The sequence below is a fragment of the Aotus nancymaae genome, unplaced genomic scaffold (genome assembly GCF_030222135.1).
Source record: "Aotus nancymaae isolate 86718 unplaced genomic scaffold, 86718_ANA_hifiasm-v0.15.2.pri h1tg000040l, whole genome shotgun sequence".
Taxonomy (NCBI): domain Eukaryota; kingdom Metazoa; phylum Chordata; class Mammalia; order Primates; family Aotidae; genus Aotus; species Aotus nancymaae.
In genome coordinates, this window is record NW_026988454.1 from 59,423,173 (window position 1) to 59,440,802 (window position 17,630).

Here is a 17,630-nt window from a genome sequence, read left to right on the forward strand (position 1 = left end):
CTAATTAAACAGGCTAAGAGGTTGGAGGGAAAGGCATTCTCTAAGTGGGGAGGTAAAGAAGTGCATATTCTTTAACATATCCCTGTGCTGCTTACATTCCCTATGTGTTGTGGTAATGATGTTTCTGACAAAAATAAAAATGACTTAAGTAAAAGAGGTGTTACTGTACCTTATGTCACAAATAATCATAACTGCCATTTGTTAGACTGCATGTGCTAGGCTTTCTAACATATATTTTTTATTTGCATAATCTCAGATCATCTTTACAACATGGCCAGAAGTAGGTACTGATTGTTGAGAAGAAAATGAGATTTTAGGGAGGTGAAATAACCCAGGTTTCTGTGTCTTTAAAACAGATATTGCCAAACTGCAGTCTGCAGATCAGATCTGGCTCCCTTCCTGTTTTGTAAATAAGGCTTCATTGTAAATAGTTTTAGTAGAACACAACCACACTCATTTTTTTCATGCTGCAAGGGCAGATTTGAGTAGCCACAACAGAAGTGTTAATATTCCACTTTGAGACTGTTACGTATTTACACACATATGTTCTACATACAAATATGCCTACTGCCGTAGTCCAGACTCTTGGTTTAAGCAGAATTTTTCTTGTTAGGTCCAGTTCATGTCACCATGTACTTGTGATTTATTTATTAGGCTTATTAATGTTGCAAAGCTTTGTCTCCAAAGATACTTAAACAGAAGAGTTTTTAGTTGTGCTTAATATAGTAGTGTTTGAAAGATAAACCAAATTTTAATCTATTTTTATAGTTAAAATAGTGTAGCAATTTTAGTTTAAAAACATAAACATTGGCCAGGCGTGGTGGCTTATGCCTGTAATGCTAGCACTTTGGGAGGCCTGGCGGGAGGATTGCTTGAGCCCAGGAGTTCAAGACCAGCCTGGCCAACATAATGAAATCCTGTTTCTCCAAAAAATACAAAAATTAGCCTGATGTAGTGGTACATGCCTGTAGTCTCAGCTACTCAGGAGACTGAGGTGGGAGTATCACTTGAGCCCTGGAGGCAGAGGTTGCAGTGAGAGGAGTCTGAGGTGGGAGTATCACTTGAGCCCTGGAGGCAGAGGTTGCAGTGAGGTGAGCTGAGATGGTGCCACTGCACTCCAGCCTGGGTGACAGAGTAAGACCCTGTCTCAACAAAAACCAAAAACAAAACAACAACAACAAAACCCAAAACCCCACGTTTTTTAAAGTAAACCGTTTCAGTAAGATGATTTTTTAACCATTTTAGACAATTGAGAGTTTAGAATAGTCTTGTACTATTTTGGTTAAATTAACTATTTTGGTTAAATTAAACTCTAGAACATCTAGAGTTATATTTTCTTTTAAGCTGCAAAACATTTTTCTTTAAACCGTTTTAGAAAGATATTTCCTTAAACACGTGTTACTAAGCAGATGACTAAATAGTTAACTGAGGTGTGCTGTAATGGAGCAGTTGTTGCTGAGTTTGCAGAGGTTTGGTGCTCTCAGACTGCTTGGCCTTCTAAAATTGCTATATATTTTTAATACTCTTCTGTCTCTTGTTCTCTCATTTTTCCCTCCTGTCATTATGTACATTCTGGTGATTTCCTTTTTTTTTTTTTTAATTGTACTTTAGATTCTGGGGTACATGTGCAGATCATGCAAGATTGTTGCATAGGTACATTCCTGGCAAGGTGGTTTGCTGCCTCCATCCCCCCATCACCTATACCTGACATTTCTCCCCTTGTTATCCCTCCCCACCCTCTCTCCCACAGTCCCTTCCGTAGCCCCCCCAACAGACCCCAGTGTGTGGTCCTCCCCTCTCTGTGTCCACGTGTTCTTATTGTTCAACACCTGCCTATAAGTGAGAACATGCAGTGTTTGATTTTCTGTTCTTATGTCAGTTTGCTAAGAATGATGGTTTCCAGTTTCATCCATGTCCTGACAAAGGACACGAACTCATCGTTTTTTATGGCTGCATAGTATTCCTTGGTGTATATGTGCCACATTTTCTTTGTCCAGTCTATCATTGATGGGCATTTGGGTTGGTTCCAGGTCTTTGCTACTGTAAACAGTGTTGTGATGATCATACATGTGCATGTGTCTTTATAATAGAACGATTTATAGTCCTTTGGGTATATACCCAGTAATGGGATTGCTGGGTCAAATGGAATTTCTATTTCTAGATCCTTACACTCCCACCAACAGTATAAAAGTTCCTATTTCTCCACATCCTCTCCAGCATCTGTTGTTTCCAGATTTTTTAATGATCGCCATTGTAACTGGTGTGAGATGGTATCTCAATGCGGTTTTGATTTGCATTTCTCTAATGACCAGTGATGATGAGCATTTTTTCATATGTTTGTTGGCCTCATATATGTTTTCTTTTGAAAAGTGTCTATTCATATCCTTCACCCACTTTTGGATGGGTTTGTTTGTTTTTTTTCTTGTAAGTCTGTTTTAGTTTTTTGTAGATTCTGGATATTAGCCCTTTGTCAGATGGGTGGATTGGAGAAATTTTTTCCCATTCTGTTGGTTGCCGGTTCACTCTAATGATTGTTTCTTTTGCTGTACAAAAGCTCTGAAGTTTAATTAGATCCCATTTGTCTATTTTGGCTTTTGTTGCCATTGCTTTTGGTGTTTTAGTAATGAAGTCCTTACCTTGCCTATGTCCTGAATGGTTTTGCCTAGGTTTTTTCTAGGGTTTTTATGGTGTTAGGTCTTATGTTTAAGTCCTTAATCCATCTGGAATTAATTTTAGTGTAAGGTGTCAGGAAGGGTCCAGTTTCTGCTTTCTGCACATTGCTAGCCAGTTTTCCCAACACCATTTATTAAACAGGGAATCCTTTTCCCATTGCTTGTTTTTGTCAGGTTTGTCAAAGATTAGATGGTTGTTGATGTGTGATGTTGCTTCCAAGGCCTCTGTTCTGTTCCATTGGTCTAGGTCTTTGTTTTGGTACCAGTACCATGCTGTTTTGATTACTGTTGCCTTCTAGTATAGTTTGAAGTCCAGCAGTGTGATGCCTCCAGCTTTGTTCTTTTTGCTTAGGATTATCTTGGCTATGTGGGCTCTTTTTTGGTTCCATATGAAGTTTAAAGTGTTTTTTTCCAGTTCTATGAGGAAGGTCATTGGTAGTTTGATGAGGATAGCATTGAATCTATAAATTATCTTGGGCAGTATGGCCATTTTTATGATATTGATTCTTCCTAGCCATGAGCATGGAATGTTTTTCCATCTGTTTGTGTCTTCTCTTATTTCCTTGAGCAGTGGCTTGTAGTTCTCCTTGAAGAGGTCCTTTACCTCCTTTGTTAGTTGTATTCCAAGGTATTTTATTCTCCTTGTAACAATTGTGAATGGGAGTTCGCTCTTGAATTGGGTCTCTTTAAGTCTGTTATTGGTGTATAGGAATGCTTGTGATTTCTGCACATTGATTTTGTATCCTGAGACTTTGCTGAAGTCGCTTATCAACTTAAGGAGATTTTGGGCTGAGATGATGGGGTCTTCTACATATACAGTCATGTCATCTGCAAATAGAGACAATTTGACTTCCTCCTTTCCTATTTGAAAACACTTTATTTCTTTTTCTTGCCTGATTGCTCTGGCTAAAACTTCCAATACTATATTGAATAAGAGTGGTAAGAGAGGGCATCCTTATCTAGTGCCAGATTTCAAAGGGAATTCCAGTTTTTGCCCGTTCAGTATATATTGGCAGTGGGTCTGTCATAAATAGCTTTTATTATTTTGTGATGCATTCCATCAGTACCTAGTTTATTGAGAGTTTTTAGCGTAAAGAGCTGTTGAATTTTGTCAAAGGCCTACTCTGCATCTATTGAGATAATCATGTGGTTTTTGTCTTTGGTTCTCTTTATGTGGTGGATTATGTTTATAGACTTGCGTATGTTGAACCAGCCTTGCATCCCTGGGATGAAGCCTACTTGATCTTGATGGATAAGGTTTTTGATGTGCTGTTGCATCGGTTTGCCAGTATTTTATTGAAGATTTTTGCATCTATGTTCATCATGGAGATTGGCCTGAGGTTTTCTTTTTTTTGTTGAGTCTCTGCCAGGTTTTGGTATCAGGATGATGATGGTCTCATAAAATGAGTTGGGGAGGATTCCCTCTTTTTGTATTGTTTGGAATAGTTTCAGAAGGAGTGGTACCAGCTCCTCTTTGTATGTCTGGTAGAATTTGGCTGTGAACCCGTATGGACCTGGACTTTTTTTTGGTTGGTAGGCTATTGCTGCCTCAACTTCAGCCCTTGTTATTGGTCTATTCAGGGTTTCAACTTCTTCCTGGTTTAGGCTTGGGAGGGTGCAAGTGTCCAGAAATTTATCCATTTCTTCCAGGTTTACTGGTTTTTATGCATAGAGTTGTTTGGAGTAATCTCTGATGGTAGTTTGTATTTCTGTGGGATTGGTGGTGATATTCCCTTTATCGTTTTTTTATTGCATCTATTTGATTCTTCTCTTTTTTCTTTTTTATTAATCTGGCTAGCAATCTATTTTGTTGATCTTTTCAAAAAAACTGCTCCTGGATTAATTGATTTTTTGAAGGGTTTTTTTTGTGTCTCTATCTCCTTCATTTCTGCTCTGATCTTAGTTATTTCTTGTCTTCTGCTAGCTTTTGAATTTTTTTGATCTTGCTTCTCTAGCTCTTTCAATTTTGATGATAGGGTGTTGATTTCAGATCTTTCCTTGCTTCTCATGTGGGCATTTATTGCTATAAATTTCCCTCTAGACACTGCTTTGAATGTGTCCCAGAGATTCTAGTATGTTGTGTCTTCATTCTCTTTGATTTTGAAGAATATCTTTATTTCTGCCTTTATTTCATTGTTATCCAGTCCACATTCAGGAGGCAGTTGTTGAGTTTCCATGAAGCTTTGTGGTTTTGAGTTAGTTTCTTAATCCCGAGATCTAATTTGATTGCACTGTGATCTGAGAGACTGTTATGATTTCCATTCTTTTGCATTTGCTGAGGAGTAATTTACTTCCAATTATGTGGTCGGTTTTAGAGTAAGTGTGATGTGGTGCTGAGAAGAATGTATATTCTGTGGCTTTGTGGTAGAGAGTTCTGTAGATGTCTGTTAGGTCTGCTTGTTCCAATTCTGCATTCAAGTCCTGGATATCCTTGTTGATTTTCTGTCTTGTAGATCTGTCTAATATTGACAATGGAGTGTTAAAGTCTCCCACTATTATTGTGTGGGAGTCTCTTTGTAGGTCATTAAGAACTTGCTTTATGTATCTAGGTGCTCCTGTAGTGGGTGCATATATATTTAGGATAGTTAGATCTTCTTGTTGTATTGATCCTTTCACCATTATGTAATGTCCTTCTTTGTCTCTTTTGATCTTTGTTGGTTTAAAGTTCATTTTATCAGAGACTAGGATTGCAACCCCTGCTTTTTTTTGCTCTCCATTTGCTTGGTAGATCTTCTTCCATCCTTTTATTTTGAATCTGTATGTGTCTTTGTGTATGAGATGGGTCTCCTGAATACAGCACACCGATGGGTCTTGACTTTTTACCCAGTTTGCCAGTCTCTGTCTTTTGATTGAGGCATTTAGGCCATTTACATTTAATGTTAATATTGTTATGTGTGAATTTGATCCTGCCATTTTGTTACTGGTTATTTGTTTTGCCCGTTGGTCAATGCAATTTCTTCATTGTGTCGTTGGTCTTTACCATTTGGTTCATTTTTGCAGTGGCTGGTACTGGGTGTTTTTTTTTTTTTTTTTTACCAGTTTAGTGCTTCCTTCAGGAGCTCCTGTAGGGCAGGTCTGGTGGTGACGAAATATCTCATTAATCGCTCGTCCGTAAAGGATTTTATTTCTCTTTCACTTACAAAGCTTAGTTTGGCTGGATATGAAATTCTGGGTTGAAAGTTCTTTTCTTTAAGGATGTTGAATATTGGCCCCCCCCTTTCTTCTGGTTTGTAGGGTTTCTGCCAAGAGATCCACTGTGAGTCTGATGGGCTTCCCTTTGTGGGTGACCCAACCTTTCTCTCTGGCTGCCGTTAGCATTTTTTCCTTCATTTCAACCACGGTGAATCTGAGGATTATGTGCCTTGGGGTTGCTCTTCTTGAGGAGTATCTTTGTGGTGTTCTTTGTATTTCCTGTATTTGAATGTTGGCCTGCTTTGCTAGGTTGGGGAAGTTCTCCTGGTTAATATTCCTGAAGAGTGTTTTCCAGCTTGGATTCAGTTTCCCCATCCTCTTCAGGTACACCAATCAAGCATAGATTAGGTCTTTTCACATAATCCCATATTTCTTGGAGGCTTTGTTCATTTCTTTTCATTTTTTTCCTCTAATCTTGCCTTATCTTTTTATTTCATTAAGTTGATCTTCAATCTCTGATATCCTTTCTTCTGCTTGATCGATTTGTCTATTGAAACTTGTGTATGCTTCACAAAGTTCTCATGCTGTGTTTTTCAGCTCCATCAGGTCGTTTGTGTTCTTCTCTAGGCTGGTTATTCTAGTTAGCATTTCGTCTAATCTTTTTTCAAGGTTCTTAGTTTCTTTGCATTGGATTAGAACATGTTCTTTTAGCTCGGAGAAGTTTGTTATTACCCATCTTCTGAAGCCTGCTTTTGACAGCTTCTCAAAATCATTCTCTGACCTGTTTTGTTCCCTTGCTGGTGAGGCGTTGTGATCTCTCTGGGGAGGAGAGGCGTTCTGGACTTTTTTTCATCTTTTTTGTGCTGGTTTCTTCCCATCTTTGTGGATTTATCTATCTTTGATCTTTGAAGTTGGTGATTTCGGGTGGGATCTCTGAGGGCACGTCCTTTCTGTTAAAGTTGGGGTTATTTCTCCTGTATTAGACTTTTTTTTTTTTTTTTTTTTTTTTTTTGAGACAGAGTCTCACTCTGTCACTAGGCGCCAGGCTGGAGTGCAGTGGCGTGACCTTGGCTCACAGCAACCTCCGCCTCCTGGGTTCAAGCAATTCTGCCTCAGCCTTCTGAGTAGCTGGGACTACAGGCGCGCGCCACCACGCCCAGCTAATTTTTTTTTTTTTTTTTTTTTGTATTTTTAGTAGAGACGGGGTTTCACCATGTTGGCCAGGATAGTCTCAATCTCTTGACCTGGTGATCCGCCCGTCTCGGAGTCCCAAAGAGCTGGGATTACAGGCGTGAGCCACCGCGCCCGGCTGACTTTTTTTTTTTTTAAATGCAGGTGTCAGTGTGCCGCTTGGGACTGTCTGTCCGCTGCCTGCCTGTGGAGGCGCTGCTGGGCTGCCTCTGTCTAAGCCAGGCTGCTGTTTATTCTTCGCCTGGTTTCCGCATATGCCGGTGGGACTAGCCCCGCCTTCCCAATGGCGGGCTTCTTTCCCTCCGTCGAGTTCCGCTGCTCCCAGATGGAGCTCCGTCTGATGTGTTAACTGAAACTCTCCCAGGAGAGGGATTCCGCTTGCTGGATCTTGTGGGGGTGGGACCTTTCTGGCCGTATCCCCTTCCCTGCTTTCAACTCTCCCTTCTTATGTGTGTCAGGCATTTCCTTCTTGCAAGCCTTCTCGTTGTTAGTCCAAGTCTCCGCCCTGGTCTGCGCTGACAAGGCACCGGTCTGGCAGGGGCTGCAACTTGGGTCGGTTCTCAGCCAGGTGGTGTTTTCCTGGGCTGTGTGCTGCCGAAGTCACATGAAGTGAAGCGCTGTATCTGAATCGGAGTACCAAGGAGGTGAAGCCCCTCTATCCTACGTGCCAAATACATTTTCCAGGTGGGGCAGTGCCTCGCCTTGCCTTGGCTCAACCCCTTTGGGCTGCTTTCGCTGGCTTTTTTTGGGTTAATCCTGCCGTTCAACCAGTCCCTTTGAAACGAACCCTATACCTTGTTTGGAAATACAAATAAGGGGAATAGCGCTCTGGTTCTGTGTCTCAGTTGCCGGGAGCTGAGCTCTGGAGAAGCTCCCTTTCGTCCATCTTGGTCCCTGCCCCCACCCCGATTTTTTTTTTAACCCAGCTCTTTAATCTGTTCCTAATTTTTTTGGAGTTCATCTGGAAATGCCAGGCTTGGTAAAATCATGGGCAGTAGAAAGTATAAATAGGCTCTTACATTCTGAGATATTCTTTTCAAAGTGTATAAAGTATTTAATGTATTGATTTTTGATTTGGCTGCCCAAGTTCCTTCCACTACTACTTTGTGGCTTTTGCTTATTATTAAGATTACTAAGATTATTTGCTACATACTAGTGCAATAGTTATATATATTTAGAATAATCCTTGTTACTTAAGGTAAGTCAGGGGTTTTTAATACGAAGGCCAATCAATAGGCTTTAAGGAGCTATTGAAATCCCCAAGTTGTATGTGAAATGCTTTTAGACAATGGATCTACAAATGTTAAGAACAGCTTATTCTTTCGATAAATATTCATTTGAACACCTATTCTGTACTAAGCACTTTGTCAGCTAAGAGAGGCCAAAATTATGTTCTCCCTAGTTCTTTCTTACTATTTATACTCTTCTTCTTCTTTTTGTTTCTTTCCAGGAAAAACAAGAATGGTGGTGGCTTTACATTGCAGATAGAAAAGAGCAGACATTAATATCCATGCCATATCATGTGTGTACACTAAAAGATACAGAAGAGGTAATTACCAAACAACATTATTTCAGTATTTAACAAAGCACAACTTACCACCATCATGCTGCTTCATTAATCTTTTTTTAGGAAAAGCAGTTGATCATATTTGGCATATTGTATTCTATTCAGCCTGCATTTTATAACTGTTCTCTGAATGTTTTGGGGGTAAGCTCATTGGAAATTTATAAATAATTGTTACAGGTAGTCAACTTAGTCAGTGTTTTAAAAACTTGCTCTCAGCTTGTTTTGGGAGTCTTCACTGTTAGTGTCTAAGAATATATGCCTTTCCTCCTCCTCCTCCTCCTCTCCAGAATTTAGTGATACAATTTTTGTTCTTATAGTATTAGTGCTAAGTAGTATATCTTTTGTCTTAAAAAAAATCTAAGAACTGATAGTGTGGATTTTTTGGGTGAAATTTTTGATGGGCCAGAAGCTCTGTATGTTTTTAATTTTGATCTGTATTGCTAGATATTTATTTCTCTATAGAAAGAATGAATGTCTAAACATGCCCATTGCCTCTTAGCATGACAGACATTTTTGAATATCATTGCTAGTTGGAAAGGTGAAAAATAGCATCTTAGATCTTAGTGTTATTTTTTCCTCTGATTTTTTTTTTTTTTTTCTTTTTGAGACAGGATCTGACTCTCTCACCCATGCTGGAGTGCAGTGGTGCAATCTTGGCTCTCTGCAGCCTCTGCCTCCCAGACTCAAGTGATCCTCCCACCTCAGCCTCCCAAGTATCTGGGACTACATACGTGTACCACCTTGCCTGGCTAATTTTTTGTATTTTTTGTAGAGACAGGGTTTACCCGTGTTTCCCAGACTAGTCTCAAACTCCTGAGCTCAAGAGATCCACCCTCTTTGGCCTCCCAAAGTGCTGGGATTATAGGCATGAGCCACTGTGCATGGCCTCTCTGATCTTTTAAGTTTTAAAACCTATTGAAAAGTTACAAGCACAGTATCGTGAAACCTCCCTGGATTCCCACCTATATTTACCAGTTGTTTACGTTTAGCCATTGTTTTATTTTTCTCTCACTATATGTGTACATACAAAACATGCATGTGTATATATATTTTCCCCTGAGCCATTTGAGGTACTTGTAGACATCATGACATGACACCCCTAACTACTTGACATGTATCCCTTAGGAACCAGGGCCTTTGACTGGGCATGGTGGCTCACATCTGTAATCCCAGCACTTTGGGAGGCTGAGGCGGCTGGATCACTTGAGCCCAGGAATTCAGGAGCAGCCTGGGCAACGTGGCGAGACCCTGTCTCTAAAAAGAAAAACCAGGACCTTCTTCATAGGCCCACTACAAAGATTATACTCAGGAAATTTAACATTGATATGGGTTAATTATCTAATATGCAGTCTGTATTCAAACTGCAAAAACAATTCCACTAATAGCTGTACAGTTTTTTGTTTTATTTTTAAAGTCAGGAGCTAATCAAGGATCACACATTGTAGCTGGGCATGGTGGCTCACACCTGTAGTCCCAACCTAACTCAGGAGGCTGAGGCAGGAGGATCACTCGAGCCCATGAGGTTGAGGCTGAAGTGAGCCATGATCATACTCCTGTACTTCAGTCTGGGCAACAGAGTGAGACCCTGTATTGAAAGAAAGAAAAAAGTGATTTTACATTGTATTTGGTTGTCATACCTTTTTAGTCTTGAATACTTTCTTGTCCTTGTTTCTTGTCCTTGTCCGTGATTTGCTTTAATCTTTCCATGCCACTGATATTTTTTATGACTCTAGGCAAGGTATTTTGTAGAATATCATTTAATTTGAATTTGTCTCATTGGTTACTCATTATTATGTCCATGTTACATGTTTTTGGCAAGCACCCTATGTTGGTGATGTACTTCTTAGTGCATTATGTCAGAGGTACAGTAAATCACTTTGCCCTCTGTTCATGATATTAAGGTTGCTCATTTAGTTAAGGTTTTTCTCTATTGTAGAGGTATTTTTCTCTCCCTCTAATCTGTGGGTTGATATTTAGGCCGTGTGTGAATGTCCTATTCTCCAACAGTGTTTTACCCATTCATTTTAAGCATATATTGATGATGCTTGTCTGAATCAGTTTTTACTCTGCTCATTCTATTCAGTGTAGTTTTTATTTCTCTGAAGAGTGAAACTTAACACCTTCCTTGTGTTTGAGTCATCTTTTTTGTGTGTCTGTTTGTGACCATTGTTCACTTTGGTTGTCTTAAAAAATTGGTTTGGGGCCGGGTGAGGTGGCTCACACCTGTAATTCAAGCACTTTGGAGGCCAAGGCGGGCGGATCACCTGAGGTTGGGAGTTCAAGACCAGCCTGACCAACGTGGTGAAACCCTGTCTTTATTAAAAATAATAATAATAATTGATTTTTTTTAAGTTATTAAATTTTTTTAATAAAGTAAAAAATTGGTTTGGTATTTTTTTTTAATTTAAGAAATTAGCCCTTTGTGATATAAATATATCTCCCCAGTTTGTTTTACTATTCTGGTTGTTTCTACCAGACAGAAATATAAATAGCTCTTTGTTTATCCATTTTCTTATTTATTTTTTGTAGTATGATTTAAAGAGTCTTTTATAATTTCTAGGTTTATGTTACAGTTAGGCCAAACTGAGATTAATGTAAAGAAAAAGATTCCTTCGTGATTTTTTCTAGTTTTTAAAAACTGGCATATTTTAATATTTAATCTTGTCTATAAAATATGGATTTTGGAGATTGGAGGCAGATCACCAGAGCATTCAAATGTCATTTAAAAAAAAATCGTTCTTCTTTTGTCCAAGTGGAATAGAAACTTTTTTACTCTTTCTATTTGCAGTTCGTGATTTGTTGGTTAATAAAATATCTTCTTGACCTTTGGCATTGGGCATTTATTCTAGAAATAAGAAAATTTGGCGAGAAGTGTCTCCTATCTAGTGAAGTCTGTTGTTTTATTCCAACATTTCATTGTTTATGTTTTTATATCTACTAAATTTCTTCAGGGTGATAGCATAGAATTTGATTGCTTTAAGTATTGCTTTCTTAAATTGTAGAGATACAAATTAACCTCATCAGTTATGCATAATTTGATTTCGTCTTTGTGAGGTATTTATAATATGTTCACTTTTTTTATTATTTATAAAGACTTTAATAACATTTGTTAGGACTTTCTATATCATCTAAGTAAACACCTGGCTGTTAAATACTGTGGTCTAGGAATTTTAGGGAGTGAGCTGTTTCCTCCCCAAAATACAGATTTTTAAGTGCTGATTTTATCTTCTAGGTAGAGCTGAAATTTCCTGCACCAGGCAAGCCAGGAAATTATCAGTATACTGTGTTTCTGAGATCAGACTCCTATATGGGTTTGGATCAGATTAAACCATTGAAGGTAAGAAAAGTGACTCTTCAGTAAATAATAGTTTTCTGTATAAGTGTTTAATACACTAGGAAAACATTTCTAGTTTTGAAATGTAGAGTCATGGAAGGAAAAAGAAGTCATCTCATACTTTATATGTGATACACTTGATGGACTACTCTTGCAATAATAAACTTAAGGTTTTAGGTTTTAAGGAATATAACAATTTACAACATTGAAATCTAAATTACTTTAGGGATACATTTTAATGTGCTGTAATTTTATAAGGCCTGCAAATGGGTTCTGTTTTCTTTAGAAAAGCATATATATATATATATTTACCACAGATTCTATTTGGAGTGTTTATTATTTCTGAAACTAATTTATTTTTATCATATTTGAGCATATACTTTCTGTATCATTTGCAGCACACTAATCTTTGTTTACCAATTCACTTGAGCTTTGATAAAAGGTGTCCTATTAGAGAGATGGTGCTAAAAGTATTATTGCACTATAAAGGGTAGAAGTAGCCAGTAAAGGCGAACCTCTTTTTTTCCATGAGGGTTCCATATTTCTTTTATTAACTATGGAATTTTACGTCACAAGTGTTGAGACTGCAAAATATTTCGGGTTTTTCTTCCTTCAGCAGGAGGCTTCTATTAAGATACGATTCAGTGTTCCTGCTCAAGAATCACAATTATTTTGTGCCACAGAACTACATTCATAAGTAGTATAACATATAGAATCAAAATGCAAACTTGTATTAGAAATTTCACTACATTCACATATTGTTAGATTTAGTTGTTTTATTTCTGGGATGAAGTGTCTATTCTAAATGAATAAGTTGAATTTAGAATTATATCCATAAAAATCTATTTCTTTAATAAAAAGAAAACCTTTTATTTACCAGGATTTCTTCCATTACTTCTCCCCAAATTTCTGATGTCTGTATTTAATTCTTCTTTGTAGTTGGAAGTTCATGAGGCTAAGCCTGTGCCAGAAAATCACCCACAGTGGGATACAGCAATAGAGGGGGATGAAGACCAGGAGGACAGTGAGGGCTTTGAAGATAGCTTTGAGGAAGAAGAGGAGGAAGAAGAAGATGATGACTAAGCAGTACTATGAACGGACCACAGTGTTTGCAGATATTTGCAATTTGTTGCTGTTTTGGAAGTGTAAAATAAACCAGAAACAGTACAGAACTGATGTTGAGGGAGGTGTAGTTTTTTTACTCTAGAAATGGGTGCATAATATAACTAGGCAGTGGCGGTGCCTTGGCACAACCTGAAAAATGTCAGGCTTGTTGAAACCTTTCAAGTATGGGCTGGTGCATTTATTTCATCTGCAATGAAAATAAATCCTTTGTTATTATAACTGTCCAGAAGTGTGGGCTATGTATTATCTGATCAATCTATGGTCCCAGTAAAAGTAAAGATACAGGAGACACAGTCTATAAATGAGCGACTTTTCTTTGTTCAGCTTTAGTTTTAGCAAACATTAAAGTATGTTAAACACCACAAATATGTTTTAAGTAACATCGCTCAAGTTTATAATCTCTTGATAAGCTCTATTATTGACATTTTGCAGTGATACAAGACTGTAACGGCTCCATTCATAGATTTAAACTTTTATTTTTACTTATCTTGGTCATAAGTTGGCATTCTCTCACATTCCACATGATATAGAGGGCTATGTTTTGGAATTTTCCTTTTCTTATTTGCCCAGAGTTATCAGACAAATTATAAAAATGGCTTTTAATGGCTTAAAACATTTCTAAACCTCTGTCTTAGCAGATCAATGCGGGATCTAATTCTTTTGATAAGCTGTAGGTCTAAAAGTGATAGTGGGACCGTATGTTTTCTCATACTGGTGGCTTATGTTATTAAACCTTTTTTTAAAAAGGTTCACTATAAAAGCTGAACTACATCCTTAGTTTTCAGTCTACCTGACTCTATCAGAAGCTTTTTAAGGAAAGTAAGTATAACATGCAAAGGAAGTTTTTTTTGTATTCATTTTGGACTTCTGTCAATAAAAATAGAACTTTGTTGACTCGTTTTATGTTTCAATGGTGTGTGTCTTTTTACTGTCAGAGAAAGGACATAAATAGGGCGACCCACTCCTTTATTTTTCAACTAAAAATTGAATAATATTGTACATTACTGCTAAAATGACTGCTATTTCTGTATGCTACAGAAAAACGCAGGAGTGAGAGAGATTTCCCCTCAGTACAGCTGGAAGGATAGTGCTTATAAAGAGTAGAGATGTGTACATGATGAATCATTGAGGGAGGGTATTTTTATTCCTAGGTATGGAGGAAGCATAAGTCTGTAGTGTTATAAAACTGATTGTAATAATCTTCTCCTATCAAAATCGCCATAGGCCAAAATATTATTGGGATACTAGAATTTGCAACGTTGTTTACTTAAAAGGTTGCCACTTTCAGCGCAGAATTACCACTGGTATCTTGTGACTGCAGTAGGTGGAAATAAAAGTTGAAAATTACCAAAACCATGAATGGTTTTTTTGGTTCTAAATGTAGGATGTAGTATTTCCTATCAAATGGTCAAAGGAGTTTTTTTCACTGTAACCTCAGTCACCAGTTTAGTGAGACCCTTTCTTGGCAGGCAGGAGACAGTGTCACTGAGGATTTTTTTCATTTACTTCGTTGTACAAGTAAGAGGGTGGGTTTAATTTTCAAATCAGGTTTTGCTGTGAAGCACCAGTGTCTTGAGGCAGCTACTGATTACCTAAATGTGGTGGCGGGGGTGAGCCAGCTGATGTCAAGTGAAAGGAGGGATTAGAGAAAACAGGTGTAGCATGAAGGCAAGGAAAGTGAGCAGACAAGACAACAATGTGTAAAATGCGCATTGCCTAGTTTTCTTGAAAGATTTCAGGAAAAATACTTCTTTTCTAGTGGCTATTTTGCCTTAAAGAGGCTTTAAAGAGGCTTTATAAGTTCATTCATACAGTTGGCTGCTCTCTAGCTTTAAGACTCTGGAGAGGATGATAACCTAGTAAATCACCACAGTGCTTAAAAAAAAACAACCATCACCAGAAAATTCCACCAGTTTGTTTTCCTTTTCTCTATGTGTATATACTTCCCAACCAAGTAAAAGAAATTTTCCTCTAGTGAGTACTTAGGTAACCTCTTCCCATATTGTAGTAGTGAAAGAACTGAGCCTTCAGTTGACAGTTCTTCTCTCTCCAGCAAGTCACTAAACTCCACGTCCCTTTTTTCCTCTAGAATGAGAATAACAAACTACTCACCCTAGTTTGCATTTAATCTAATGGAAACTTTAATGAAGTTTCAATTTTCTTCCTATAAAAAAAAAATACCCTCTGCTTTGCCTCTCCCAGCTTGCACTGAAAGCTGGAAAAGGACAGGCCCATGAAGCTGTAGTGTTCCACCATGTGCTGGGAAGCTCAAGCCTGGTGGAAGCAGAGGGGCATGGATGTCAACTGATATGGAAGCAGGAGGGGAGAGATACAAGGAGGCTCTCTGGGCACGTTATTTTTGACCACAAGCTTTATTGTTTGCTTCCGCCAATCCAAACCATATACCAGAATGTTCTGTAGTCACAATTGTTATTTCAAATGTAATTTGGCACCTTATATAATTTTTGAGGGGTTATCATTCATCACGTATTTACTGAGTTTTTATGTGCCAGGCTCTGTGATTGGATACTGGAGCTATCAAAATGAAAAAAAATAGTGTTAAGAACTGGCTCACTGGTATTAGATCAGGTAGATGAGTGGCAATTCATTTAAATCCATTTGCCTTGGCTATTGTTTGGAATGCCATTTTTTTTAAGTCTGTAGGCAGAAGAAATATCTTTAGGGGCTAGCTATTTAATTTACTGGCTTTTTTTTTTCTCTCTTTTTGAGACAGAGTCTCACTCCATCACTCAGGCTGGAGTACAGTGGTGCGATCTTAGCTCACTGCAACCTCCGCCTCCCAGCTTCAAGCGATTCTCCTGCCTCAACCTCCCGAGTAGCTGGGGCTATAGGTGCATGCCACCACACCCAGTTGATTTTTGCATTTTTAGTAGAGACGGGATTTTGCCATGTCCAGGCTGGTCTCGAACTCCTGACCTCAAGTGATCAGCCCTCAGTCTCCCAAAGTGCTGGGATTACAGGCATGAGCCACTGTGCCCAGCCTGTTTGGTTTTTTGGAAAAAAAAAAAAAAAAAAAAAAGGCAAATCATCATCCTTTGCTTTTAAATGTTTCTTTTAAACAATTTTCCCACAAATAGTCTGATTCAACTCCATGAACTCCCCTATTTCGTCTGCCTCACAGTGAAATAACTATTGGTGAACCATAACATGACACTTTACCAGCTGTGTAGTGATTAGTCCAAAAATGTCTCAAGAAGTTAGCACCAAGCATTCTCATCCATTTAAACTTGATGCTAGGGCTATTTTGCAAAACTTAAAAGATGTGATCTTGTACCTATTTCTGTAACCTGAGCTGAAAACCCAAATAACAATCATTGACATACTTTAGGGCTATTGTTTCAGGTGGGGGTATATACATCCCAGGGGTGTTGAGACGATCAATCCATTGAAGAAGTGTTAAAATGATTATTTGTATTTAATCTCATCCTTTTAAATTTCTATTTTTATGTGTTTTATAATGTACATAATATATTGTACAATTGTACACTTCTATTATTTATAAATAAATATACATTTACTGGTGCATTATATATTTTTTTCTGATTTGGGTGCATGATGAAAACATTTGGGCACCACTGCTTTGTGGTATTGATAGGGTGACATTTGACACTCACCATTTGAGATCACAGAGTGATGTACTCTGGAGTTGGAGAGTTGGCATTCACTGTGGCCAGCCCTACTGTAGCTCCCAAGGGCAAAGTGAGACTTTTGAGTTAGAGATGAGTAGGTCTGGAGGTGGGATTGATAGGCAAGGGGAGGGTCCTGCACAGCGGTTGTCTGTAGAATGCAGGTGGTACAGGTGTGGAGCAGTAGTGCTGGGGCCGACTTACTGAGACCTGGAGCAAATCACAGCCTAATAAATCAGTGACTGCGGCAAATGAAAGGTGCACGTGGGAAGGACTTGCCACTCTGTTCAGCATGAGGTTGTTCAGTGTTAACCTATCAGCCTGGGTACACAGAGGGAGCTGTATGCTTCTTACCTTACAGAAACACCTGAAGTTTACAGTTTAACATCTGAATAATAGCAACAGTGGACTTCAGCGTGATCAGATTCCATGAAGTGTTAACTTCAAGCTGTTTCTCTGTATTTTCCAGCCTTGTTCCGGTAGAGGGCGGTAGGGCTGTAATTTTCTTTAATAAAGAATGGTGTGTTTACTTTGAGACTAAAAACCATGATTAAAGAAATGCCTTGTGATTTATTACTATCTGCACCTTCTGGGATTACCTCCTTCTCTTTTGATCTTTTATGTTTCCCCCTAACCTTTGTCTTCCTCACATGGGTCCTTTGTTATTTATTTATTATTTTTTTAGAGGCAGGGTCATGCTCTGTCACCCAGGCTGGAGTACGATGGTGCAATTATAGCTCGCTGCTGCCTCAACTCCTGGGATCAAGTGATTCTCCAACATCAGCCTCTTCTGAAGTAACTGGGACCGCAGGTACTAACCTAGCTAGTTGTATTTATTTATTTAGAGACGGGGTCTTGCTATGTTGCCCAGGCTGGCCTTGAACTCCTAGCCTCAACCTTTGGCCGCCTCCCAAAGTATTGGAACTATAGGCATGAACCACCACACCTGGCTGTGTGTCCTT

At 38.5% G+C, this 17,630-nt stretch overlaps 1 protein-coding gene across 2 annotated transcripts in view; it reads left to right on the top strand.

Moving 5' to 3' along the window:
- The window catches only part of SEC63 (SEC63 homolog, protein translocation regulator), a 92,478-nt gene extending 75,913 nt beyond the window's left edge, over positions 1-16,565 (top strand). For both annotated transcript variants that reach the window (XM_021670499.2, XM_021670498.2), the window contains exons 19-21: positions 8,446-8,544; positions 11,795-11,899; positions 12,836-16,565. In XM_021670499.2, coding sequence (XP_021526174.1) covers positions 8,446-8,544; positions 11,795-11,899; positions 12,836-12,979 — 348 coding nt within the window. In that variant the 3' untranslated portion in view covers positions 12,980-16,565. The remainder of the gene's footprint in view (positions 1-8,445; positions 8,545-11,794; positions 11,900-12,835) is intronic.
- Positions 16,566-17,630: the final 1,065 nt, after the last annotated feature.